Source organism: Mytilus edulis, chromosome 4, assembly GCF_963676685.1.
Source record: "Mytilus edulis chromosome 4, xbMytEdul2.2, whole genome shotgun sequence".
In the NCBI taxonomy this organism is placed as follows: Eukaryota; Metazoa; Mollusca; class Bivalvia; order Mytilida; family Mytilidae; genus Mytilus; species Mytilus edulis.
The window spans coordinates 81,369,858-81,395,709 of NC_092347.1; the positions used below are offsets into that span (position 1 = coordinate 81,369,858).

Here is a 25,852-nt window from a genome sequence, read left to right on the forward strand (position 1 = left end):
TCTGCATGATATTTTTTTAACCCTCTTGCTTCCGACTTTTTTTCAAGGTTGCATTTCATATGCCAGAAAATATGAGAGTGGGACATCTGTGACGTAACATGCCAAACAACAACGTCATTCGATATATGACGTCAAGACATAATGACCGTTACATTTAGGACCCTTTGGAGAAAAACATAACACTTTTTAATCTTCTGTCTTTTAATTGAAAGAGATACAGCATTGATGAGAAGCTTGCATAAATTTAACCATGGACATATGTGTCCCTCCAGCACTGCCGGTGAAGACATATGTGTCCCTGATGAGTCTTATGTAGACGAAACGCGCGTCTGGCGTATAAAATTATAATCCTGGTACTTTTGATAACTATTTACACCACTGGGTCGATGCCACTGCTGGTGGACGTTTCGTCCCCGAGGGTATCACCAGCCCAGTAGTCAGCACTTCGGTGTTGACATGAATATCAATTATATGGTCATTTTTATTAATTTTCTGTTTACAATACTTTGAATTTTTCGAAATACTAAGGATTTTCTTACCCCAGGAGTAGATTACCTTAGCTGTATTTGGCACAACTTTTTGGAATTTTGGATCCTCAATGCTCTTCAACTTTGTATTTATTTGGCATTTTAACTATTTTGATCCGAGCGTCACTGATGAGTGTTAAGTAGACGAAACGCGCGTCTGGCGTATAAAATTATAATCCTGGTACTTTTGATAACTATTTAGCATACACTGTTTTTTAACTACAAAATATTTTAAAAAAAAAAGGGAAATATCGTAACTTTATTTAAGTTACGACTTCATATTCAATGTAAACAAAGAAATGCAATCATTAGGTAAAGTTTTTTCATATCAAAGAATTGTTAAAACTGAAATTGGTATTGTGTTCCTTCCTACATTTTACTAGACTGATAAATATATATTTTACTCATGAAACAACTGGCAACTCTCCATCCAAGTCAGATTGTGCATGTTGTGTGAAAAGTAAAATACTTATAATAATTTATAGGTCAAAGTATAGCCTTCAACATGGAGTCTTGGCTCACACCGAACTGTAACGTGTGTAAGCAGCAGCTGCATGTATATTTGGCCCCCAAATGACTAGTGTAAAACAATTCAAAGTTTCAAACAGGAAAAACAATGGTCTAGTCTATATAAAAATCAAGATACATGTACATGAAACATTTATGAACCACACCAACAAAAAACAATCACTGAAACTATATGATCTAGTTCGTCTGATACATGTTTTTTTTATATGAAGTGAAATTTTTAGCTCATATTTAAGCCTTACAGGCCCAGACTAGCTATTCTTTGAAGTGTTGATTATTTTCATCAAACCAGTGGAGTGTTATTGAATATTTCTTTGTCTCTTTTTCAGTCCAAGTATTTCGAAACTTTGGCAAAGCCACCAACAGTTTCAAAGGTAAATATAATTATATATAAAACCTAAGAATTTTAATAAGTGAATGTCATTTATAGAATTAAGCTTTTCAGACCATTTTATTGGTGAACTAACACTCACTATATCTATGAGCTTCTACTAATGCCAAGCTTGCATATTTTGGTTTGCACACATTTTGCTACATGTGATGTATGATTAGTTTATTTCTAATTAGTTATAATACAGAAAAAACATGTAAAATGAAATGCAAAATTAATATTATGTCTTCCTGTTTGTTTTGCATTATAGATTGTTATCAAATATCAATGAGTTTTTTTTAATTTTTTATTTAATTTCTATTAGATTACTGCAAGACAAGCTTATGACAGTAAAGGACAGCCAACTGTTCAGACAGAAGTCCATGGTACAGTTAAAAATGAAGACAAGGTACTATTGATAATTAAAATATAATAGAAATCAATTACCTTTTTTTACTATTTATGTATTTTTATGAGTTGTTGATTCTATTTTGATTGTATTAAGAGCAGTTTTAAAAAGTTACTTTTGCAGAACTGTGGTACCAGTACATGCAAATAGTGGAGGAATTCATAATAGAAAATTGAAACCTTTACAATTGTTGAATCAAATTTTGTATAAATTCACTTTGCAACATTTTGTAAGGGGAAACAGGATTTGTCACCCTTTAAATTAGAAAAGCATTGAAAATGTATGAAGAACTATTACAAAATGTAGGTTGGGGATTTGTTTCACTCTTTGAAATTAGCTATTGTTCTTGCTTTGCCTTGAGGAATAGTTGACATCTGAAGAACAACAAATGTGCTATTCCCCTCACAGCCAGTCAACAGCTGAATGATATTATCTTTCATAAAGAAAGGAGAGAGTTTAACAAGAATTTTACATAACAAAGAGAAAGGAAAAGGTTTTAAAAGAAAATTAACTTACAGATATTGGAATTATAAAAAGTCCTGAAAGAAATCTAAGAATGTTAGTTGTCAAAGGAGAGTCATTTCGGAATATTGTTTAATGTTAACTATGTTATTCATGACAAGTTTTTCTTTTATTTACAGTTGCTGTATACCCATGTAAGTTCAACCACCAACAGTTCTCTCCTGGATAACGTTAGAGTAGAAGAGAGAGAAGTTGATGACCAACAGAGACAGGAGAACATCAGTGCTGCTATCAACATATTGAACAGTGATATTAACAACAGAATTCATGCCACAGACCCAACACAACAAGACGAAGTGGATAGAGTTATCATGTAAGATAATAATAAAATAGCTTAAATATTTGACCTTTAGTGCTTCTAGAGGGTATATACAATTATTTTGTTAAACTGGTCTGTTAATCCACTTTGTGTTGGTATTGTCCTATTTTCATTTAGGCTTAACTCATATTGGCAATGAATAAAGGAGATGAGCTATAATTCCCAGTAAGACAACTATCCACATGAGTCCAAATGACATTCAATGTAGATTTAAGCAACTACTGTGGATTAATTTATTTTCGTTGTTACCAATTTTTGTGGTTTGTGGAAAACTTGCATATATACGTGGATATTTAATTTCATGGTTTTGGCAAAGTCTCAATACATTCCTTTTGAAAGCTTGTAATTTGTGGAACATTTATATTTGTGGCTCCCCTGTTCCCATGAAATCAACGAAAATTAGTATCCAAAGAATATTAATAAATCCACAGTATATGTCACTATAAGACAATGAGCAAAGTCCATACCAAATAGACAGCTGTAAAAGGCACGAACATGAAAAAATGTGATAAAGTTTTTGATCAAAAGAGAAATCAACAGCCTGAATAATTACAAAACAATAAACAAAAATCTATAAGAAGAAAGCAAACAATAACAACGAATCATTAGAGACAGGCACATAAAGATTCGAATGATACATATGTTTGCAATCATATCTATTTGTTGAGTCTTAAATGTTCATAAACAAAACAGAAGCCTACAAAGAGGTATAAACTTTAGCTTGTGATGAAAATAAACTGAAACATGCTGTTTGAAAGGTAATGCTGTCATTGACATCAACAATACTAAGGACTGTAGTCTTAATTAAATAAAAAACCCAAAGTCACCTATACTTTCTCTACCAGGAAATTGTATGAAGAATTAAAAGTGATTGAAGATGAGAGGTTGGCAAAAGAAGCAGAAGAAATGATAAAGGATGATGGTGAATCCTCACACAGGGAAGATGATAAAGCTAGTGTTGCTAGTGGCAAAAAAGGCAAAAATTCTGCTAAGTATGTTATGCTAGGTACATTAACCATTTAGAGATCATTTAACAGATCCAGATTAATTTCAAACCCGTAGTTCCGGTTGTTTTTTTTTATTCAAAAAGAAAATGTTACAGCTAGTCCAAATAAGTTAATGCTTTGGAGTCTATTTGATTTTATGCTTATACATCTTTTTGCTAATAAGGATTTTCAGGAAAATACCTCAATCAAGGAAAGGAAAACATTCTGGATCTGTTATTGTGTAAAGCTTTATAAGGGTAAGAAGCTGGAAATTTGGCTAAATTTTATTATTTAGTTAGCTTGGTTTACAGTACATAACTAATAGTGCATAATTAATTTTTCATTTAACAAGCTTTTCTGAATTTTTTTTTCCAAATAACAATTATTTATAGATTTAATATTGGAGTGGATATACAAAACACTGAATAAATAACAAGGATATATATATTTTTTTTGAAAGTATTTAATATTTTAGTATTAACTTTATCCTGCTCAAAACCTTTCCTTTTCATCAAAGCAGAAAATAATCCTAATATTTGAAAAAAGATAAACCTGCTTTTGGAGGTTCATTACAGGAAAACCTGTTAAAAACCAAGTCTGCGTATAAACCAGAACTCCTGTTTCAATATTCTTTAGTAATTTAACTTGTGTTAAACAAACACCTGTCTAATCTAAAAATAATGGTTAAAGGTTTTGGTTTTGACAGGTTTCACTGTAAAAACCAATGTTAATGTTGGAGATTCTGTAGTTATCAGAATGATACATAAAAATTGTTCATACTGAATGCTTTATTTCAGTTCAAGTCCAAAGAAGTGAGTTGTTTACACTAGGTTTAGGAGGTTTTGGTGCAAAAATCTCTCAAAATATACCTATTTCTACTGAGAAAAATGTATAATAATGACTACATGCACAATTTAGCTATAGGATGGTGTTTAATTGAACTAAAGTAGACACATTTTCACTCTGTTATACTTTTATATCAGCAAACTGTAAATGTACCAATCTACAACTCAAATTTCTATTTTCACGTTGTATCCAGTTTTGGTGGTGTCAGCTTATTTTTCTCATTTGTTTGTGATGTTATTTCAGTCTTTATGAAAAAAGCCTTTTGATACCTAAATCAATCAGATTTATGTAATTGTTATTACTTTGGATTCATTCGAGGGATACAAATTTCTGTGGATTTCGTGGTTATACATTAACCAAGAATTATGTTTAATGAAGTATAAATTTTGTAAAGACTTGTTTTCACAATTTGGCAAAACTATGAAATTAATTATTTGTGAAAAATTAAGATATTTTCAGTTTTTGTACTTTTCAAATATCTGCATCATAGTTCAAATTATATGAAAAACAAATCTTTAGAAACACTTAGTGGGTCTGCATGCATCTATGAATCATTTGGTTTAGTTTTTGTTTCATATCTAGATTGTCTCAAAATCATAGAAAGCACTTTATCATCTTATATAACTGTTACAATGTTTAAAGCAGTTGCATATAATTTTCATATATGAATTTTTTAAGAATGTGCAAAAGCTAATTATATAGACTATTGCAAAACCATCAGCTTAAATATCCTTGAAATTTCTTCTGCAATTCACGAAACACTTATATGTATCATCTTTTTAACTCTTGTTAATATCATATTAGATTATCTTAATCTTATTGCCTCAAATTATAAGAAACTTGTTTTTTCTTCTTAGACATTTACAGTTTTTTGGCAATTCTCAAGGTTCAAATTAAATGATAAATGGATCTAACTAGCGTTAACTGAGTGTGCATGCATCTATGAGGGTTTTTTTTTTTTTAATTTTGGTTTTAGATTTAGATTTTCTTGAAATTATAGAAAGCACTTTATCATCTTATATGATTGTTACAATGCATTCTAAATATAATGCAGTTGCATGATATTTTCTTTTAAAAAAAATGAAAAGATATATTGTTTGCATTTTTTTAAACCTGTTTTTCTTACTACATAATATTATTTATGCATGCTATTGTAGTCTTTTATATAAATATATATCATATGTCTGTGTTATTGTTTAGAAATAAACAGTAATTTTTTTTTAACAAGTACAAGTTGATTCCTTTAATTTTTGGGGAAATATAGTACTCTTACCCAATAGGTTTTATCTTATAGATCATTTTAGTAGAGTGAGGAAGATAAAAGTTTTTGCTTGAATACTAAAATGTGTTAATCATTTAAAAAGGGGGGGTTCTGGATAAGAAAAGGAGGGTACCTATTATAGCAACGCTTCAGTTTCCAACACAGATCTTTTAATTTTCTAGCATGGTTGTATACATGTTCCAGACCATACAAGTATTTGGACCGTATACGTATACTCGTACGGTCAGACCATACATGTACGCGTACAGTCGGACGGTATGAGTATACGCGTACGGTCCAGCTGACCATACATGTTTTGGGATCATATGGGTTAAATGTTAACAAACATTTATCAAAATCTTTAATTTTAGTTATACAAATTGTTATCATTACAATTAGATGGATAAAGTGAATAAGCGAACAATTAAAATTAAATATTAAATTTTGTTTAATTTTATATCCGTGAATCCTATTTTGTTACTCTGACCCAAGATGACAATTGCTTCCACAAGGAACGTCATATATTTTTAACATTAACATGTTTTGTTTATGCATGTTCCTTTGCATATGCATTTTTTGTAAAGTTCCTAAATATTCTAAAACAATTGTCCTCCCACATTATGTTTACTTCCGATAACTTCAATTTCAATGAGCATACTGGGCTGTAATTAATGAATTACTGACATGCTAAGTACAGGAGATTAACAGATTAAATAAGCCTGATTTTTTACAAATAGTTAAAATATTAAGTTTTTATTTCAATAACTATTCAACTTTTTATGTTAATTTGAGATATAAGTTATGTTGATCTGTTATATACATTTGTATCTAATAAACTTGACCAAATTCTTAATATTAGTCAGACCGTATGCGTACGGTCCGACCGTATGCGTATATTGAAAAAGTACGCATATGGTCCAGACCGTACGCGTACGGTCCAAATACTCATACGGTCTGGAACATACATACAATTTATTGAATAAGTACACCTCACTTTATGTATACAAAGTCCATGAATATTTTAAGAATGTTAAGGATGAAACTGCCTCTATCCATTTCATGTCAAGAGCCTTCAAGCTTTTTAGAATGTGTGCTTGCTGTTTTAGCTACTCTGCCCTGGAATAATGTTATTTTCTTTAGTGTTGCTAGCTATATAAATTATCTCTTTACTAGCTGTTGGCCAGTAGTAGCAAGTAACTAATACTCACTGTGGCATATGGAATGCTGGCATCATTCCTGGTAACAACTTTTCAAATTACAAATCATACATTTAAAAACTCCGTCATTTAAATCATTTAGCTATAAAGAGAATGTACATCAATAATTTTATTGCCTAATACAATTGCTGAATGTATTTATTTATAGAAAGGGGAAGAGCCAGGCAGCTGTATATGTTCCTGATGAACCTAAAGAAAAGTTATTGTGTGGTAGTAATGCTTTTACAGCTATCAGTCAAGCTACTTGTTGTGCAGCAGCTCAAGTCAAGCATGTAGATATATATGAGCATGTTGCTTGCCTTCGACATGGTGAGGTAGGACTAAAGGATTCTGAAATTTTACTATTAAGAAATTATTTCAGCAAATAATTACATGTAGAACAATTTAAAATTGAATAGATAGTAAACAGAATTTATTAACTCTACTGTAAAACACAGATCAGTTTGAAAAATAGATACATGTACTTTTTTGGACAGAAAAAAACAATATCTTGTAAATGCAATCACAAGAAATACCAGGAAACAGATTTAACTCATGAAAAATTGCTTAACATTTGAATTCAAAGTAGAAAATCAAAATATGTTTTGCACTGAAAAGCATCATAGAACAGCTTCACAAAACTGACATGGATATGGATTATATTTAATATCAGTAAGGCATACATGTAACAAAACTTTTTAGGTCTTATGGTTTTTTATTGTTTAGACAGTTATTTTCTATTTGACAGATTCCAGAAAAGTTTTCAGTACCCTTACCCATGGTGACTATTATTCAAAGTGGTAGAGCTGCACCAGGAAAACTGAACTGTGTAAAGGAGTTTATGGTTATTCCTAAGCATGATATGCCTCTCAAAAAGGTTTGTTAACAATATTCAACCCATGACTTAATTTGAAATAAAAGAAATGGGGGCAATATTATGACCTTATTTGATCTTATTTCAACATTGTTTCAAATATCTTTCTCTGAATATTTACCTATATTATATGTGGGTCTCATTGGGGTCTAAGCGTGACGCGGGATTGCCGATTTTTTGTAAGCGTGACACGTGAAAGTCAAATTATTGTGTCGTGAAAACGGGAAATGAGGTCCAACGGGACCCGGGAAATGACAAAAAAATGAGAATTGCTTACGTACATAGTGTAAGCTGGATACAGGAATCTGACAAAACAGTAAGCAGGATCCGGGATCGGAACCCCCCAATGAGACCCCCTTATATAAATATAACATATGGAAATTTGTATGATCTTGTGTAAAGACATGGAATCCTGCACTCACTGTGTGATAGAAAAGAAGCACATAAACTGTTGTAAAGCATGTACAATAACATATAGCACATATGAGTTTGAAACTATAATAGTTTTACCGTAGAGATTTATTGACAACTCTTCTGCAGTTAATTCCATTTTAAAAGTAGTAAATGTTGACCTAATTATATAAATGAACAGGATTTTTTTTAATTGAATCACGATTGTTCTGATTTTAATCTAATTTATTCAACAATTTTACTAAAATGGTTTTGCAATTTACCAGTCATAAATCTTGGAATATTATTTACTTTTAATGCTGCTGTTCATAGCAATATTCCCGTTCATTATGATTTACTGACTTAAAAAGTATAGAAAGAGTCAATAAAGACAGCTTTCTGTTTCTCACTTTAAAATATGTTTGCCTGTTAAAAAAAAATCAATCTTTTCTTTCAGAGTATGACATACATTCAACAGATATATAATTATGTTGCCAAACAGTTCTTTGCTAAAGGTGGGGTAGGTACTTTTTGTAATTTGATCATAATCGAGAAGTAATAAGACTTCATATATTAGTATTTCTATACAACTTGTTATATAATACATGTTTTTTTAGTTTTTTTTACTAGATAAATCAAAATATAATTTAAAATAATGATTTGTACAATTTCTTATATTATTTAAAAAAAAATCATACACTGTTTGTTATTAATTTTTTTTCCTTCGTTTAGAAGTCAAATTTTCAGGATCTTGATGGCAGTATTTCAGATCCGTCTCCTGTGGTATAAAACTTTGATATGTGTAGTACTGAAAGAAATGAAATCTACTCTTATTCTTATCTTTTAAGATAGATTGAAGTATGCTGTTTAAGTTGTTAGTGATAGAAGGATTTTTAGGGCCTTGCCAAGCATATCTTTTTTTGGGCCTCACCAAACTTATCTTTTTAGGGTCTTGCCAAACTCATCTTTTTTAGGGTCTTGCCAAACTTATCTTTCTAGGGCCTCACCAAATTTATCTGTTTTAGGGCCTTGCCAAATTTATCTGTTTAGGACCTTGCCAAATTTATCTGTTTTAGAGCCTTGCCAAATTTATCTGTTTTTGAGCCTTGCCAAATTTTTCTATATCAGGGCCTCACCATTAGCTGGACAGGAACCATGAGGAACTGTCTGTTACAAATGTTTTAAAGTTGTCTTTTTTTTTTGCCTCACTTGAAATATCTTAAATTTAATCACTATTCTTTGTATGATTGTTTCTAATCACAAGAAGGAGTAAAAATATTGGAATTTCTGTCTTGAAGGTCACTGATATCATCTAACAGAAGTCATCGTACATCTATCTGCATTGTTCCTTTCTGCCTTGTAACCTTTGTAGATGTACTGTTTTAAGTAAAATGTTGTAAACTTCTATATCCTTTGGTCTATCATGGAGAGTTGTCTCATTAGGATGTATCATTGGCTATTGTATCACACCTTCTTATTCTTACACTTAATGTTAACTTCTATGCATGTCAGTTGGTCTCTGATGGAGAGATGTCTCATTGGTAGTCATACCACATCTCCTTATTTTGAAATTATAATCCCCTGTTAATGATATCTGATCATGTTTTAAAATTAACTTTTCTTATAGGTGAGGCCCTTTCTGAAAGCTCTCATAACTATCCTAATTTTTTTTTATTTAATCAGAAAGAGAATTTTTGAGTTATTTCTTAGTTATACCTTTGTCTTTCAAAACTTAAAATCTGTTGTCAGCAACTGTTCAAAGATAACAGATATATGCTTTTCTTACTGTCCTCTTATCAATGCTTTGTATGAATAAATGCTATCAAGAAATTAAGAATTGCCATTTGATTGCATAGCTTTTTCTAGGTATTGTTGTCTAAAATAAAATCTAATAGGGATGGAAGTTAGCATTCCAATAATAATTTAATCAAGATTAATAGTTGAAATATATTTCTTTCAGCGAGCTAAAGAAGTAAGTTAGGTATTAAAAATGAGAGGTCGTTCCTCAGAATCATAGTAGAGTTATCTCACCTACCTGCTAGTTGTTATAAGATATATATATATATATATATATATATGATATTTAAACATAGGAATAACAACCATTATTTTTCTCAATCACCCATATGATATCTACATAACTATTCTTCGTAAACATTTGTTTTTCAACATTTCATAAAGTGTAATGTATTTTCAAGATATTATTTTAGATTTTTAAGATGTTTTCAAATATTTTGTTTTAAAAGCTGTACAGCTATTTGGTGAAAAATGAATAATTAATGAAAAAAATAATTTAAAGTATCTGAGGAAAGATATTCTTTGTCACCTGCAGTTTGACCTTATATGGAGACATTGACTGTATATTTAAGATTTATGCTAGGTGAAGGTAGATTGAGGTAGTAAAGGAACATGGTGTATAAGATTTAGAAGTAGCACAATGGTTCCTGGAAAAAATAGACACCAAGACTGTTTTGCATTGGGATTCTGATTCACTTTATTTTTAGATATTTTCTATATATTTTTATTCTGTTATTTCTGATATGATTTACAAAATTTAATGCATGTACTATATAGCATATTACCTGTTTATACTTTTTTTAAAGGACTTTTTTAAGAACATTAGATGATGAAGGGTATTTGTGATTTCAAGATGATTAATCTTAAAAAAATACTATTACCATTTGAAGTTGTTTAGTCTATATTTGTGGATAGTTCAGTTTATGAATATTATTATTTTTATTATTATTAGACAGCTACAAAGTTAGTAAATGACATCGGTGCCATGTGTCCAACATTTGACAAAGCAGAACAAGGACTGGACTTACTTCAAGAGGCTATCACTAACTGTGGACTTACAGCAGGAGAAGACTTCTTTATTGGATTAAATTGTGCTGGACCAGAAATGTTTGACTATGTAAGTACTGTTAACTTGAAGTTTGAAAGGAAAAAAGTTTAACATATTTTCAGTTAATAAATTGCAATCATGTTTTTATAAAAACATTTTTTTTAAAAGCATATTTATTTATTAAAGTATCATCATTTTTTTACTATGATAATAAGCTTTTTTGATTGAAGATTATATATACTAAATAATTATGTTGCCTGTGTGTATAATTGAATCACTCTTTTAAAGTTTTGTAATGACTTCTGCACTATTTAATGGGACATGATGCTATCACACCACAGTCACATAACACACATGGGATTAAAGCCATACATTTATATATGTGTGTATCTTGTGTAACTCCAACACCTGACACATATAACACATGTGATAGTATTTAATCATGTGTTGTAATGTCCTAGATTATACTTTATAGTGTCACATGACTGACTTTAGTTGCCACCTCCTCTCATAACATCTGATAATTTGATGTTTTCGTTTTCTTGATTTTTTACTATTTATTTATCTATTTATTTGTATGTTTTAATGCTATTATACATGGTCTAAAAGCTTATATAGTTTGTACTGTGGTTGTTTCTTATATAATGTTTAAAAATTTGCCACTGACCGTCTGACGGCATGATTTGTTATGGTTTCTGAGATTTCAATGACCAAAACTTCAAGGTTGTATTAGCTGTAGCACATGTTAAATTATCTCCGATCAGGCAACATCTTGTGCAAATAAAATTTCGACCATGTAATCCAGAGAAGAATTTTTTTTTTACAAGCAACATATAGTTCCATCAATATTGTTGTCTTTATTAAACTAAATGTACCAACTAAGATGCATGTAGAACTATTAACTTTCTAAATTTCAAGTTATCAAAGTGTTATACCCGGAGATGTGAATTATAGTCAGTTTGTTACATGTGACACATTGTCACTATTGTGTATAAGGTAAATAATATATATTATAACACAGGATCCAGTTCCCATGGCTGGTAAAAGTGATAAAGTAGCAAACTTCCCTGGTCAGGACATGCACAAGGTAGTAACTGGTAATCATGTCAACCTAACATGTGTTTGTGTCATTAACAACATCATTCATAGATTCATAACTGAATGAATGTGAGGTTTTTTAACATTTCACTGATGTGCTTTGCAAGTTTTAGATTTTTTTTACAGAACTAATAGCATCCAAATTAGAAATAAAATGTGGTCTGGTAGAATTATTTTTTCACTATGTAGTGTAATAACTCTTTGATGATAGCTACTACATTATACTGTCATAAAAATATATCAAAACTATTTTTTTTAAATGGTGCTCTTAATTGACAGGTTGATATTATTCTGTTTTTAAGTGTCCACATAGAAAGACTTAAAAAACAAGTCTCAATTAAAAACACCGCATTTAGAAGAATAAAAAGAGCTAAAAATGGTCAGAAAAATATGTCTGGATAAGGTGACATGTTCTCCCTGGGACTGGGACATTATGAACATTCTTGTTAAAAAATCAACTGAGCGTGTTTGTCTAGTACACTCAGAAAAATGCATACAAGATTGTATTTGAAGACTTTAACAATTTTACAGTTTGTAGATTTTGTAGATTGGTACAGTGGGTTGATAAGAATTTTAGAATTAACTTTAACTTTATAATTTCTGTGCAGAGAGCCCAACTTTATATTGTGTTTTCTGTTTGAACCAGTTAACCTACTTGACAATTGTTCGAACTGTTATATATTGATAAAATTTCATTTAGTTCCCACCTTCACAAGACACTGTGGTATGATATACCTGTATTATTTTAGAGGCTAGATAGTCTGGTTGGTTTTGTTTGCACAATGCAAACAAGACTTTTATTTATTTATTGCTGTTTATTTTGGTCAAATGTACAACACTGCAGGTTACTTGAAAAGCTCATCAGGGAAGCTTATGACCAAAGTTTTAAAAAACCCAAACTTTACAATACTTGAGAGCATAAAAACTGAACTTTGCATGAAATTATTGAAGCATTGAAGTTTCAGCCCAGTAATATAGTTTCCATGAATCGGAGAGAAAAAAACAGACAAAGCTATCTTTTCAATTCTGTGAGTTTAAATGATAAAATCTAAAGGATTGATAAAAAGAATGTAGAAAATTGGCTTGCTGTAACATTTTGAATGTAAATATGATGCTGCTAGATGGAATAGATATTTTCTGAAGAAATTTTACTGTAGATTTTAACAATATTTATGGTGTAACTTCATAAAAATGCTTGAAGTGTAAATATATACACGTGTGTTTATTTGATTATGAGCCAGAAATGTTTGACTTTAGATTGCTGTGACCTCATGTTGAAATATGTTAATACTTAATGTGTAACATAGCTAATATGGCCTATGAAACCACTGTGTGAGCTAATATTTGATATATACATGATAGTTTCATAGAGTATGAGACCTTTTTTAAGGGAATAAACTATGCATATGTGGAACACGAAAAACTTGAATACAGGAGAAAGGAGTATGTTCGATAAGGTCCTAAAATGGCCCACTTTTTTAGCGTAAATTTCAAATTCGGATTTATTGACCAATATTACGATAAATTATAGCTAATACATTGACTAGATAGGATATAAGCCATTTTGTTTAAAATTTTACATTTCTGCGTTTCATTATGACGTCACAAGTTGTACTCATATTGATTTTTCACGTAAAAATCAATGAAAATGGGTAAATTTCCAAAGATTATTTGACAGGAAACATAGAGCGCATACGTCGACAACAAAGATCTTTTAAATTAATGTTTGTGAAGACATTTAACATGTCTTATTTGAATATTAAGCTTGTCGACGCCTGCGCTCTATGTTTCCTGGTCCTTTATTTGGTTGAAATCCCGCTGATTTTGTCAAATTTCACCAAAATCCCTTATCTTGACCGTTTTGGAATGTAAAAATCGTTGTGTTAGAATTAAACTTTGACAAAAACAGTTCTGTTTAACTTTTTCACATGTCTTTAAGGCAACTTAAAACAATTATTGTCTTGTAACCATGAACTTTATAATTGGGGCCAAATATGGCACTTACCGAACTTACTCCTTTGCACCTTCCTCTTTTGGTGTAACAATTACATACACATGTTATTCTTATTTTTTCAAGTACAAATTTTTCTCCAGGCTAAAATCATCATTTACCAGATTAAAAAATTGCAATTCAAATTTTGTTATGGGATTTTTGCACAAACATTATGTCCTGGCTGTGAGTCTTAGAAGTTTTGTTGACAGATCATCTACTGACTGAAAATGCATCATTTACACATTTATACATCTCCTTAAACTAGGAGTACATTGTGCATCCGTGACAAATTAAATAAGGGAGATAATTGTATATTTCAAGTAATGCCATAATATGTTTTACATAGATAAAAGATACATGCACTAGTTAAAGGGCATTGTTTTCTGTTCTTATTTATACCTGGATGCCTGGATATAAGCCATAGTCTCTTGATCAAAGACTTCTATTGTCTTGTATTTAGGCTGAATTTCTTTGAACGAATTAAGTATTCATTTTAAAAACTTAATGTTGTTTAAAATCATCTGTTTTCTTTGTTTTAGGAAAAAGGAAAATATGAGGTGATGGTTGGAATTGCCAAGGTTGCTGATGATCTGGTAGAGTTCTGGAGTGATTTGTTAACTAGATATCCATCTATTATAGCTATAATTGATCCAATGAGGAAACAGGTAAAAAAACCTACAATTCAGGATCATTTTGCCTAATTGTTTTTAGAGATAATGTAATGATCCATTTCACCTAAGATGAATAAGCTTTTGTCAAAAGTGATTTGAGAATTACAATAAAATACAAAAAAATCTTTGGTTATTTCAATGAATTTCTTTAAAAGTAAAGTATTGAAAAATGGTTTGAAAATTAAATGATGACTTGAAGGTCTTCTACAAAGCTTTTTTTCTAAAATGGCAAACCTTAACTGCACATAACACATTTCCTTTCTTTAAATATCAATTTATTAAACTACACTAAGTAATTGACATGGAAGCTTGTGTAGGAATTGTACAGAGTTTATTAAACTTTAAAGTGTACTGAAGTATCCAACATATGTTACATTAGATTCATTTGATTTGATCCTGCTTTTTAGAGAACATTATTTTTTGTGAAGGTGGTACCCAACACCTTGACTAAAATTTATTTGACTCATTTAATTTTTATAAAATTTGATAAAATATTTACTTTGGTCCATTGAAAAAAATATGAAAATTTCAAAAAACTTGAACCATCCGCTTTCTTAGAAAAAAATGGTTGGATACATAGCAGTATGACAAACACTAATTTTAATCATCCGGAAGCTTAATAATTCCTTAACAATACTACGTAATTAAAACGTTTAGCTGATTTAACAGAGTTATCTCCCTGTAGTGTTAGGTACCACCTTAAATAATATTATGATATTTTATTCATTCATATTGGAGAAATTAGTCACAATATTAAAACATTTGTCTTGCATGTTTTCTGCAGGAAGAAGAACACTGGATGAGATTATGTGATAGAATCAGTGACAGATGTTTAGTTGTTGGTAGTCAGGCATACCATCGACCAGGGCTGCTGAAAGACGAACAACTCACAGAAAACTTTAAATCAAGTGGAATCGCATTTAAATTAGAACAGTTAAATACTGTATCTGATGTACTTACCTGTGTTAAGAAAATGGAAGGTAAAAACCATAAACTATTGTGCTATAAATTTAAAAAAAGAAGATGTGGTATGATTGCCAATATGACAACTCTTCACATGAGACCAAATTATGCATTTCAGAAAAATGTAGATCATGTTAAGGCAATAAAAAGTGTACTAACCGGGTTTATACTTCAATATTTTCAATTCTGGTTTTTGTGAATTGCAAAATCATTCAAAATTTATAAGTCTGGCATGTGAATCTTAATCATGTTTCTTAATATATGCCAGTATATATCAATAAGAACAATTAACTCACTTTAATTGTTTAAAACTAGTTTTTGACGGGACGTATTATGGTATACAAATGTCCGGTGTCCGTCTGTCGTTCCGTCCGTCTGTCTGTCTGGCGTAAACATGTCACACCGTAACTTGAGAACGACTTATCCAAATTTCATGAAACTTAATATAGTTGTTTCTTATGATGGTCAAATGATCTGTATACTTTTTGGTGAAAATAAGATTTAAACTTTTTGAGTTACGGCACTTTGTAACTAAAACAGGGGGGTGTTTTTTTCACATGTCGCACCGTATCTCAAAAACGATTCTTCATTATGGCTCAAAACTTTACACACTTCTTAGTTATATTAATCTTATGTCTGTATACTTTTTGGTGATGATTCAAAATTTCATTTTTGAGTTATTGAGTATTTTTTAAAAAAGGGGGATGTTTTTTTTACATGTCGCCCCATATCTCAAAACGATTTATGATTATTGCTTAAAACTTTACGCATGTCTTTGTTATATTAGTCTAAAGATCTGTATACTTTTTGGTGATGATTAAAAATTTCATTTTTGAGTTATTGAGTATATATTTTTACATGTTGTGTCGTATCTCAAAAACAATTTATGATTATTGCTTAAAACTTTACACACTTCTATGTTGTATTAATCTAAAGATCTGTAGTGTATACTTTTTGGTGATGATTAAAAATTTTATTTTTGAGTTATTGAGTACTTTGTTAAACAGAGGAGGTTTTTTTTACATGTCGCGCCGTATCTCAAAAATAATTTATGATTATTGCTTAAAACTTTACACACTTCTTTGTTATAGTAATCTAAAGACCCGTATACTTTTTGGTTTTGATTCAAAATTTTATCTTAGTGATATTTAGTATTTAAAAAAAAAAAAAAAAAGGGGTGGGGGGTTTCACATGTCCCGCCGTGTCTCAAAAACAATATATGGTTATTGCTTAAACCTTTCTTATAAACTATTTCTGAATATTGCATGAAAATTCCACACAAGACGTCGGGCGTATAATGCACTCATAGCGCAGCTGTTTATTTGAAATGGTGCTACTTTTAATTGTTTTTTTTTCTTTTTTCAGAGGATGATAATCAGATAATTATTTCTTCATGTGTTGTTTCTTTTTCAGAGGATGATAATCAGATAATTATGTCTTCATGTCAAGGGGAAACTACTGACACATTCCTGGCAGATTTTGTAAGCTTAAAAAATATATACCATTTCTTGAAGCAAATATAAAATATAAAATATTACATTGCAAAAAGATTCTGTCATTTTGATTGGTAGAGGACAATGAATTAGTGTTTTAAAGCATTGTTTTATGTCCTAATTATACATACCGGTAACTAGATACTCTGCATGTTACTTTTCATGACAGCATTACAACATTTTTTAGAAATCCTTTAAACAAAATTCACGAAAAATTTGATTAATTTGCAACAGTCATCACTTATACACCCAATAAAAATACAAAAAGAAATATTCAGTTCTGAAAAAATAAAAGCAGTCGTGGGTATATTTTAAAGATATAGAACAACAAAACTGTAAAATCAAAAAAGATACACAGAAGCCACTATACCATTTCCTAAAAAAAAGTTTAGGAATGTTGGCCCAGATAAACTGTTTGCCATAGTCTAAACACGTACTCTGTTTGCGTTTGCTATAAATAAGACTCCTTATTTGGATGAAAATTTTATTAGTCATCAAAATAGTTTTTGGAACACGTTATATGAAATACCATGACTGATCTCAATAAAGGTATACAGAAAGAAAATGGTTTGCTGTAAACAGTTGATTACCAGTTGTAATTCAAAAAAAGGAAATACAACATTATTTTATTCCAAGATTTTCTTGGATAAGAACAAAATGTGAATTTAGGCTTACAGCAGTTCATGAACAGGTTTTGTTTTAATTGAACTTCCCCTGGTATTCATGATATTACTTAATTTATTTTGTAGGCTGTAGGTGTAAATGCAAGATTTATCAAAGTTGGAGCACCAGTAAGAGGGGAGAGAACTGTGCAAATAAACAGACTTTTACAAATTGAAGAACAATTAGAAACAAAAGACAAATTAAAACTATTAGAACCTAATGCATTCCCTCACATAGCCCCTCCACCCCTGCCTGAACCAGAGGAAGGAGAGGGAGAAGCACAAACTGAGGAAGAAGCAAAGAAAGATGGGAAGAAAAAGTGAAAGTTTAATATCAGCTGTATGAATTATACAATACTTTTTCAATGAACAAAATTTCTCATGCAAAAAATAACTGTGATACCAAGTATTCTGAGTTTATAAGAATACTAAGATATTTGTGCATATATTGCACATCCAGTGACTATACATAAAGTAAAATAAGCTGACTCTGTTTCTTTGTGATAGATTATTGATTACTCCATTTTATTGTTATATATTTTTATCATAAAGGTGAAAATTAATGTATTCAACAGCTTTCTTTATGCATTTACTGGGTATTTCAAGCCAAATAAGTCTTTGTAGCAGATTTTGTGAACTGAAGCCTGAATTCCAATGAAGCAGTGAATTTACATGAAGCATGACAGGCTTTGGCTACCATGCTCTTTGTCTAATAGAATGAAATTGAAAACCTTTCATCAATCCTGCCCAAATCTGCCTTGCTTTTATTAAGGTCCCAATTTTATTTTTGCTGAGCATTTAGTTACTTCATTGTCAGTTTGTCCAGAACAAATGAAGCATAAGGTGTAATATAATGTGTCTATTACCTAAAATATGATGTAATAAGTTTAATTTTATCTGTTCTCAGACAGCATAGTTTGTGTTCTTGCTTCAGGTGCTGGGGTTTGTGGAAGTCCTTAGTTTCATTGCAAAGTTTATGAGTGTTGGTCCTTGCTTGAAAGTTGTGTTTCTTCTAGATATTATTACCGGCAGCCTGATATGTGTGACTGTGTGTGAGAATCATACTACTTTTAAATCATAACCTTTTACCATGAAGTGTAGTTTAGCTTTTATTTCATTGCTATAACTTTTCCAGTAACATATATGCCCTTATAATTGTCTTCAAACAGTTGAAAAGGTTTAAAATATATGGTTTTTTAATGAAAATTATGTTTGCCTTCATGTTAGCTGCAAAGCTAGCGACTCCGAGAAGCCTGCAGCATTCACCTTGGATGTTCAAATGAAATTGATTCGCAAGAATATTTCTACTGAATTGGGACTCCCTTGGCCATAATCTTGTCTTACTGATCACATTTGCTGTTCCAAGTTTTAGTCTTTCTGTAATATTTTTTGTCGAGCCTGCATCTTTTGTCGCAGAAAGCTCGACATAGGGATAGTGATCTGTCAGTGGCGTTAGCTTACTTCTTAAAAGCTTTATATTTTATATTTATAAGGTGGAAGACCTTGATGCTTCATACTTTGTATATAGATGCCTCATGTTATGACGTTTCTGTCTGTCACATGTTCATTGTCCATGACCTCATTTTCATGGTTCAGTGAACACTTAAAAAAAAGTTAAAGATTTATTGTAATGTTAATTTCTCTCTTATTATGCGTACTAGGATGCTTAATATTTGAAATTGGTATGTGCGTACCTTGCAAGGGCCTCATGCCCGTCAGACAGTTTTCACTTCAACTTGACCTCATTCCATGGATCAGTGATCAAGGTTAAGTTTTGGTGGTCAATTCCATATCTCAGATACTTTAAGCAATAGGTCTCCTATATTTGGTGTATGGAAGGACTGTAAGGTGTACATGTCCAACTGGCAGGTGTCATCTGACGTTGACCTTATTTTCATGATTCAGTGGTTATAGGTAAGTTTTTGCGTTTTGGTCTGTTTTTCTTATACTGAATGCTATAGGTCTACTTTATTTCGTGTATGGAATGATTGTAAAGTGAACATGTCTAGCTGGCATGTGTTTTCTGACCTTAACCTCAATTTCATGGTTCAGTGGTCAAAGTTAAGTTTTTGAGTTTTTGGTTTTCTTTTCTGATACCATATGCAATAGGTCAACTTTATTTGGTGTATGGAAATATTTTATGATGTACATGTCAGTCTCCAGGTTTTTATTTGACATTGACCTAGTTTTCACTGTTCAATGCTCAGTGTTAAGTTAGTGTTTTGGTCTGTTTTTCTTAAACTATAAGCAATAGGTCAACTATATTTGTTGTATGGCAGAATTGTAAGCTGTACATGTCTGCCTGGCATGGTTCATTTGACCTTTACCTCATTTTCATGGTTCATTTGTCAATGTTTAGTTTTCTTGGTTAAAGCTGTTTCTTAGAAACTAAGCAACAGGTCAATTATATTTAGTGTATTGAATGAATATAAGGTGTAAATGTTTTTCTTGTTTGGTTTATATGACCTTTGTTCATTTTCTTGTATCATGTTATGTTTATTTGATAGTTGTAGTAAAGAAGGCAAGTCATTTCGGTGTGTGTACTCTTGTTAAGATATAAGGTTAAAACTCTAAAACTCTAAAATAAAAACAATCATTAAATGGCAATACCCTGGTAATTCATGTAAGAGATTGATATAAGGTTGTTGTATTCGACACAAATTAAGGCCAAGTAGTAAAGGCATCTGATAGCAATGATATTTGTATTGCAACTGGTCAATAGTTCATTATTTATGGATCCAATGATAGATAAACTCATCATAGATACCAGGACTTAAGTCAACAGTCAATCATTTATTCGATAGCTTCTGCCTTTGTAATGATAGTTTCAAGTACGCAATAATTACCGGTAATAAATGCTTTTCCTAGAATATTGTTCAATACAGGTTACTGTAAACCCTATTAATCTTTTGCACCAACCACCCTACCAAAGTGCACGTTTTGAAATACTCTTCCAATTTGTTCCATACAAAAACTGTTGAAACTGAAAATACCTGCAACACACTTGGAAGCTACAAAGAGCAGTAAACAGTTGATTCTCTCCCCTAATATGTGCTTTTGGTTTATGTGATTGTGAAGCAAAGCATTAATACAATGCAGATTAAAATACAAATCAATTAAAAATATTTTATTGTTCAAATTTCAAATGTTAATTTAAACAAAGGGATTGGACAAAAGGCAACGCCTATACAGAGACCAGAAACATAAAAAAAAGTATAATTGCCTTATTACAATAATATGGTTTGTGTTTATGGTAGATTTGATCCTGGAACACAGTATCACAATCCAATAGATAACATTTGTAAGGCAATTGGAAGCTTCAAAGAACCTTGTTTGATAGCAGTAAACAGTTTTTATTCTCTCTTTATTTGTGCTCCTTGTTTATGTTCATGTGAAACAAAGCAATACTACAACGCAGATTATAATACCTGAAACCTGAAACACAAAAAAAAATGCAGACATTCTCAACACAATTGTCCTGTAACAATAATATCGTTCGTGTTTCTGGTAGATGATAGTGACCTGGAATGCAGTCTCAACTCAATAGATAACAGTTGGAAGTTTCCAAGAACCTTATATGATAGCAGTAAACAGTTTTTACACAATGATACTTGTATAACAACTGAAAAGTACCTAACGTCATAATAGTTATCAAAGGTACCAGGATTATAATTTAGTACGCCATAACAGAGGTGATGTTGTACACATAGAGAGATTGCTCTCAGTACAAGAAGCTGTGGATTCAAACCAAAGATTTGAATATTACTATTTGTTTTTTAGCCTAGCCTAGCCTAGCCTAGCCCCATGAAATTAGGAGTAAGAATTATTTGTTTTGGAAGGATGACTAGGTTTCCTGCAGACAGTAAGAATACTAACATGTTAAAAATCCAGCTCTTCTAATCGGTCTAGTATAGGCATATTCATCTCACATTGTCATTTCTAATCCTGATGTGGATGTACATTTGACCCTTGTCTTTTTTTACCAATAAAATGAGGACTGTTTGTGAAAGATAACTCATAAATAACAGTTTACTAATATGAGTGTCTACCCAACTTTAAGGACAAAATATTATTAATTAATTCATACATCATATAAGCTGGATGGAAAAAACAACACTATTTTTTATTGCAGTTGTAATTTATTTAATTTCAACAATTGTATAAAAATAAACAAAATTATTTAAATTATAAAAATGTATAATTAGCACTAGATATTAATAACATTTTCACTGATTACATCTAATGCTATAACATTTTTTAACTCTTAAACACATTCTTCTCATTCTGAATGCCCATTTATAACAATCATATAATATATTACCAACACCTTTATGTGAATTTGTCTTTTTTTAACTAACATCAACCTTTTACTCTATAGAACTAATTATGGAAAACATGTTCCTCCCTTTAATTATTCAATCACCTATTTTAATACTATAATAATTCTACGACTGGCATATCAAATTTGAGCATGCTTTTTAAAACAATATGGTTGTCACTGCTTATACAGAAATATATAAATAGCTTAGAATATAAATAAAGCTACTTCTCAGACACACACTAGGCAAATACTGTCATTATATTTTTATAATAGAGAGGCAATAAAATGTATATGGAATTCAAATATGTGTATATGAGTATCAAAATATAGATGTCAAACAATCTTTTATAAAGTTTAAGAAACAGTTTGTAGATGTGCTTAATTCAAAGGCTGATACTAGATAACATGGATCAAAATGCATATTTAATAAACTATATGAACATATTTGTTTCTTACTTTAATATTAAGACTTTATACATTTCCATCACACAAAATGACAGATCAACTTTTGCAATGATCAACTATCTTTAATCAAATGAGGCATTTAGAAACAAATATTTCTGTCTGTTCTGCATTATAAAAAAGCTTAAGTTTATTCATGATAAATTTTTCAAATTAATTTTTTAAACAAACAGATAATTTGACATTTTTTTTTTAAAGTCCTGGTGAGTTCTCTTCTTTAATTCAAAACATATTTTTGTATTCAGAATAGTTCGAACTTTTGAATTAAGCACATTTAATGTTTTGTGAAATGAAATTGAATCTAGGAGATCATAAATAAATAAAAAATTGTCAATTGTCAAAAGGTTGGAATAAATAATTTTTATGATATGTCCCTCCTTAACAACACACCATGCATAGTATGGACTAACATGTCCAACAGTTTAGCATGTACATACAATAAAATGTAAGCTTCAAATTATACAAGTAACAATTGTCTATAAACAAAATCAAACAATATTTCATATAAACAAATAAAATCACTAACAATCAAAACAAAATGTTTATCAAAATGTAAACCTCATTTTTACCCAAAAAATTAATATGGCACGCTTTTTTTATATGTTCTTTAAGTGTAATGATATAGAATATTGTTTTTTTCAACCTAAAATTTGGCAAACACTAAACAGACAGATACTCAAAAACAGTATGACATGTCAATTCTCTGTTTATGTACTGTGAGATATGTGGCATAATTCAGAATACTTTCATCAATATAGTTTTAGATTTAAGACGAATTTGGTTTAGTGAATGTGTAAATTGGTATAGAAACACAGCTTTGACATATTTCAACAGTATTATGCTGTTTAAAAAGGTATCTTTCTTTTTCATACAATAACAATAAATTATAACAAAATGGAATTGTTGGATACTATTCCTATACTAAAATTAAAAAAAAAAGTACTAGAAAAAGTAAAATTACAATTAATAATCAGCATTAATTGTGTGGCAGGATAAACATGTCATGAAGTTAACTGGTGAACCACACATAATGCATGAGACTGCTGTCCCAAGCAATCATTATAAAAAGTGTTGTGAAGAATTTGAAAAATATCAAATATTATAGACAAAATGATTAAACCAAATCAATTGAAAAAATTGCTCAAGGCATTCCTGTTTTACTGCATGATACATGAAGATTAAAGTTCCATAACTCTAGAATGACAAAAGTGAAAATTGTCAAAAAGTAAGCAGACAAACATTTAAATTAATTGATAAGATTATAAAAGCTATTACAGTGACTTGACTGTTAGTGTTGCTCTCCACCAATTGCAACTCATTCAAAATTTTGACCAAATTGCAATTTGTTTTATAAAATTAAATTGTTCAACTGGTCAGAAATTTGAACCAACTGCTGTAGAAAACCACAGCCAAGTCATGAAAGTGCAAGGTGATAAAATAAAACATACTTACAATCCTCTAAGACTTTTTTTTTTTTTTTTTTTTTAATCTTTATTCATCATACTTCATACATACAATTATCATATACACACATAGCAATTCCTTATACACACATTTATATACATTATGATCACAGTTTTAAATATCCATTTATTTTGACAGTAATAGACTTTATCTATTTACTTTGATAGTATTTATTCATCATTACTGTTATATACTTTATATATTTCTTTCAAAATATCCATTTATATTTACAGTTATATACTTTATATACATGTATTTACTTTTAAAATATGTCTTTTTTTTCCTTTTTTCTTTTTTCCTTTTTTTTTTTTTTTAATTTTCTTCAATTTGATCCAACAAAATACTATCTCTTATCAAATAAGACTTAATGATTCGTATTCGATTCTGTAAACAGTGATTTTAGTCAAAACGGTTATGCAAGATGAATAAAATAAAACAGTATATGCGGATGGAGTTCCAATTCCTTCACATATTCAAAATTTTTAAATCAGTCGCATAAGTTATTAACCAAAGACTTATCTTTTCAAATTGAACAAAAACTAGTATTTCTGTATGCTAAAAAATAAAATTATTTACAACAATATTCATTTCACCAAAGTAAACAGTTCATTGTCAAATGCAAATCTGGCCATTAACTCAACTTTTTCGTCCGTATCGTCTGGACGAAATTCATAGTCTCTCACATCACCAAAGTCTTGTTCTACATTTTTCTTAAATGTATGGTAATCATCATCAATTGAACACACTTCTATTGTATTGTCAAGTTCCCTATCATACCGTATAATTTTACCGGTTCCTTTCAATTTTGCTATTAGTTTATCTGGCAATAATCTACTTTTCTTGATCACAACTTTAGAAATAACGTCATCAATTCCAACTAATATATCGTCATCATCAGATTCATCATCTTTTTGTGTTGGCAATTTTCTTTCATTTTTACTTTGTTTTACATTTTCCAATAAATTTTGATCGACATTGTCTATTGATCCTTTTCTTTTTGTAGTTTTCTTACTTTTCTTAGGTGAATTCTTATGTAAATGTTTATCTGAAAACATTGTGCCGTTTTCCGGTAATTCATGCGCAATATTGTCCATTACGGTTGCAGTTTCGGCGCTCCGTACATTTTCATTTTCGAGTTCCATCAATTGATCACATTGAATAATTTCAGTAGCTTGACTTTCGTTTGTTGTTATATTTTCATTATCTTTGGTAACTTTCTGTATGAAATTCGACATTCTAATGTTATTCCTGCGTTCCATAGATTGAGATTTACGTTTATTGTTTTTATCCTCACTTTGTCCAAACATTATAGAAATCCTCGCTTTATTTTCATCGCCATGTATTGTAAATGTTATTTTACTAAACAAACTACATGCATTGTCTATCGATTTTACTAAATAAGCAGGTAATTTATCCATGTTTACTGTAATACAACTAGTTCAGGTTAATATCTAGGTCGACAGCACATATCTTTAAAAAGTGTCTTTGTGAAAATGGACAAGCGAATTATTAAACAATGAAGCAACACTTACTTTAAACTAGTAAGTTCCTCCGCAAATACATGGGAAAGAATACTGGTAATCCAAGTTTTCACCATATATTTAGAAAAGTTTTCATTGACAAAATTAACGTCCTTGCCACTCAAAGGTGCG

At 30.3% G+C, this 25,852-nt stretch overlaps 1 protein-coding gene across 3 annotated transcripts in view; it reads left to right on the top strand.

Moving 5' to 3' along the window:
* Nucleotides 1-25,852, top strand: part of LOC139520699 (enolase 4-like) — a 70,702-nt gene that overhangs the window by 679 nt on the left and 44,171 nt on the right. The window contains exons 2-14 of one of the 3 annotated variants that reach the window (XM_071313577.1): nucleotides 1,385-1,429; nucleotides 1,751-1,834; nucleotides 2,476-2,669; nucleotides 3,521-3,667; nucleotides 7,134-7,299; nucleotides 7,713-7,841; nucleotides 8,686-8,748; nucleotides 10,978-11,142; nucleotides 12,095-12,160; nucleotides 14,704-14,829; nucleotides 15,620-15,815; nucleotides 17,212-17,279; nucleotides 18,041-18,513. In XM_071313577.1, the coding sequence (XP_071169678.1) occupies nucleotides 1,385-1,429; nucleotides 1,751-1,834; nucleotides 2,476-2,669; nucleotides 3,521-3,667; nucleotides 7,134-7,299; nucleotides 7,713-7,841; nucleotides 8,686-8,748; nucleotides 10,978-11,142; nucleotides 12,095-12,160; nucleotides 14,704-14,829; nucleotides 15,620-15,815; nucleotides 17,212-17,279; nucleotides 18,041-18,277 (1,686 nt within the window). In that variant the 3' untranslated portion in view covers nucleotides 18,278-18,513. Of the gene's footprint in view, nucleotides 1-1,384; nucleotides 1,430-1,750; nucleotides 1,835-2,475; nucleotides 2,670-3,520; nucleotides 3,668-7,133; nucleotides 7,300-7,712; nucleotides 7,842-8,685; nucleotides 8,749-10,977; nucleotides 11,143-12,094; nucleotides 12,161-14,703; nucleotides 14,830-15,619; nucleotides 15,816-17,211; nucleotides 17,280-18,040; nucleotides 18,514-25,852 lie in introns of those variants that run through there. The other 2 variants (XM_071313579.1, XM_071313578.1) reach the window with 2 other exon arrangements.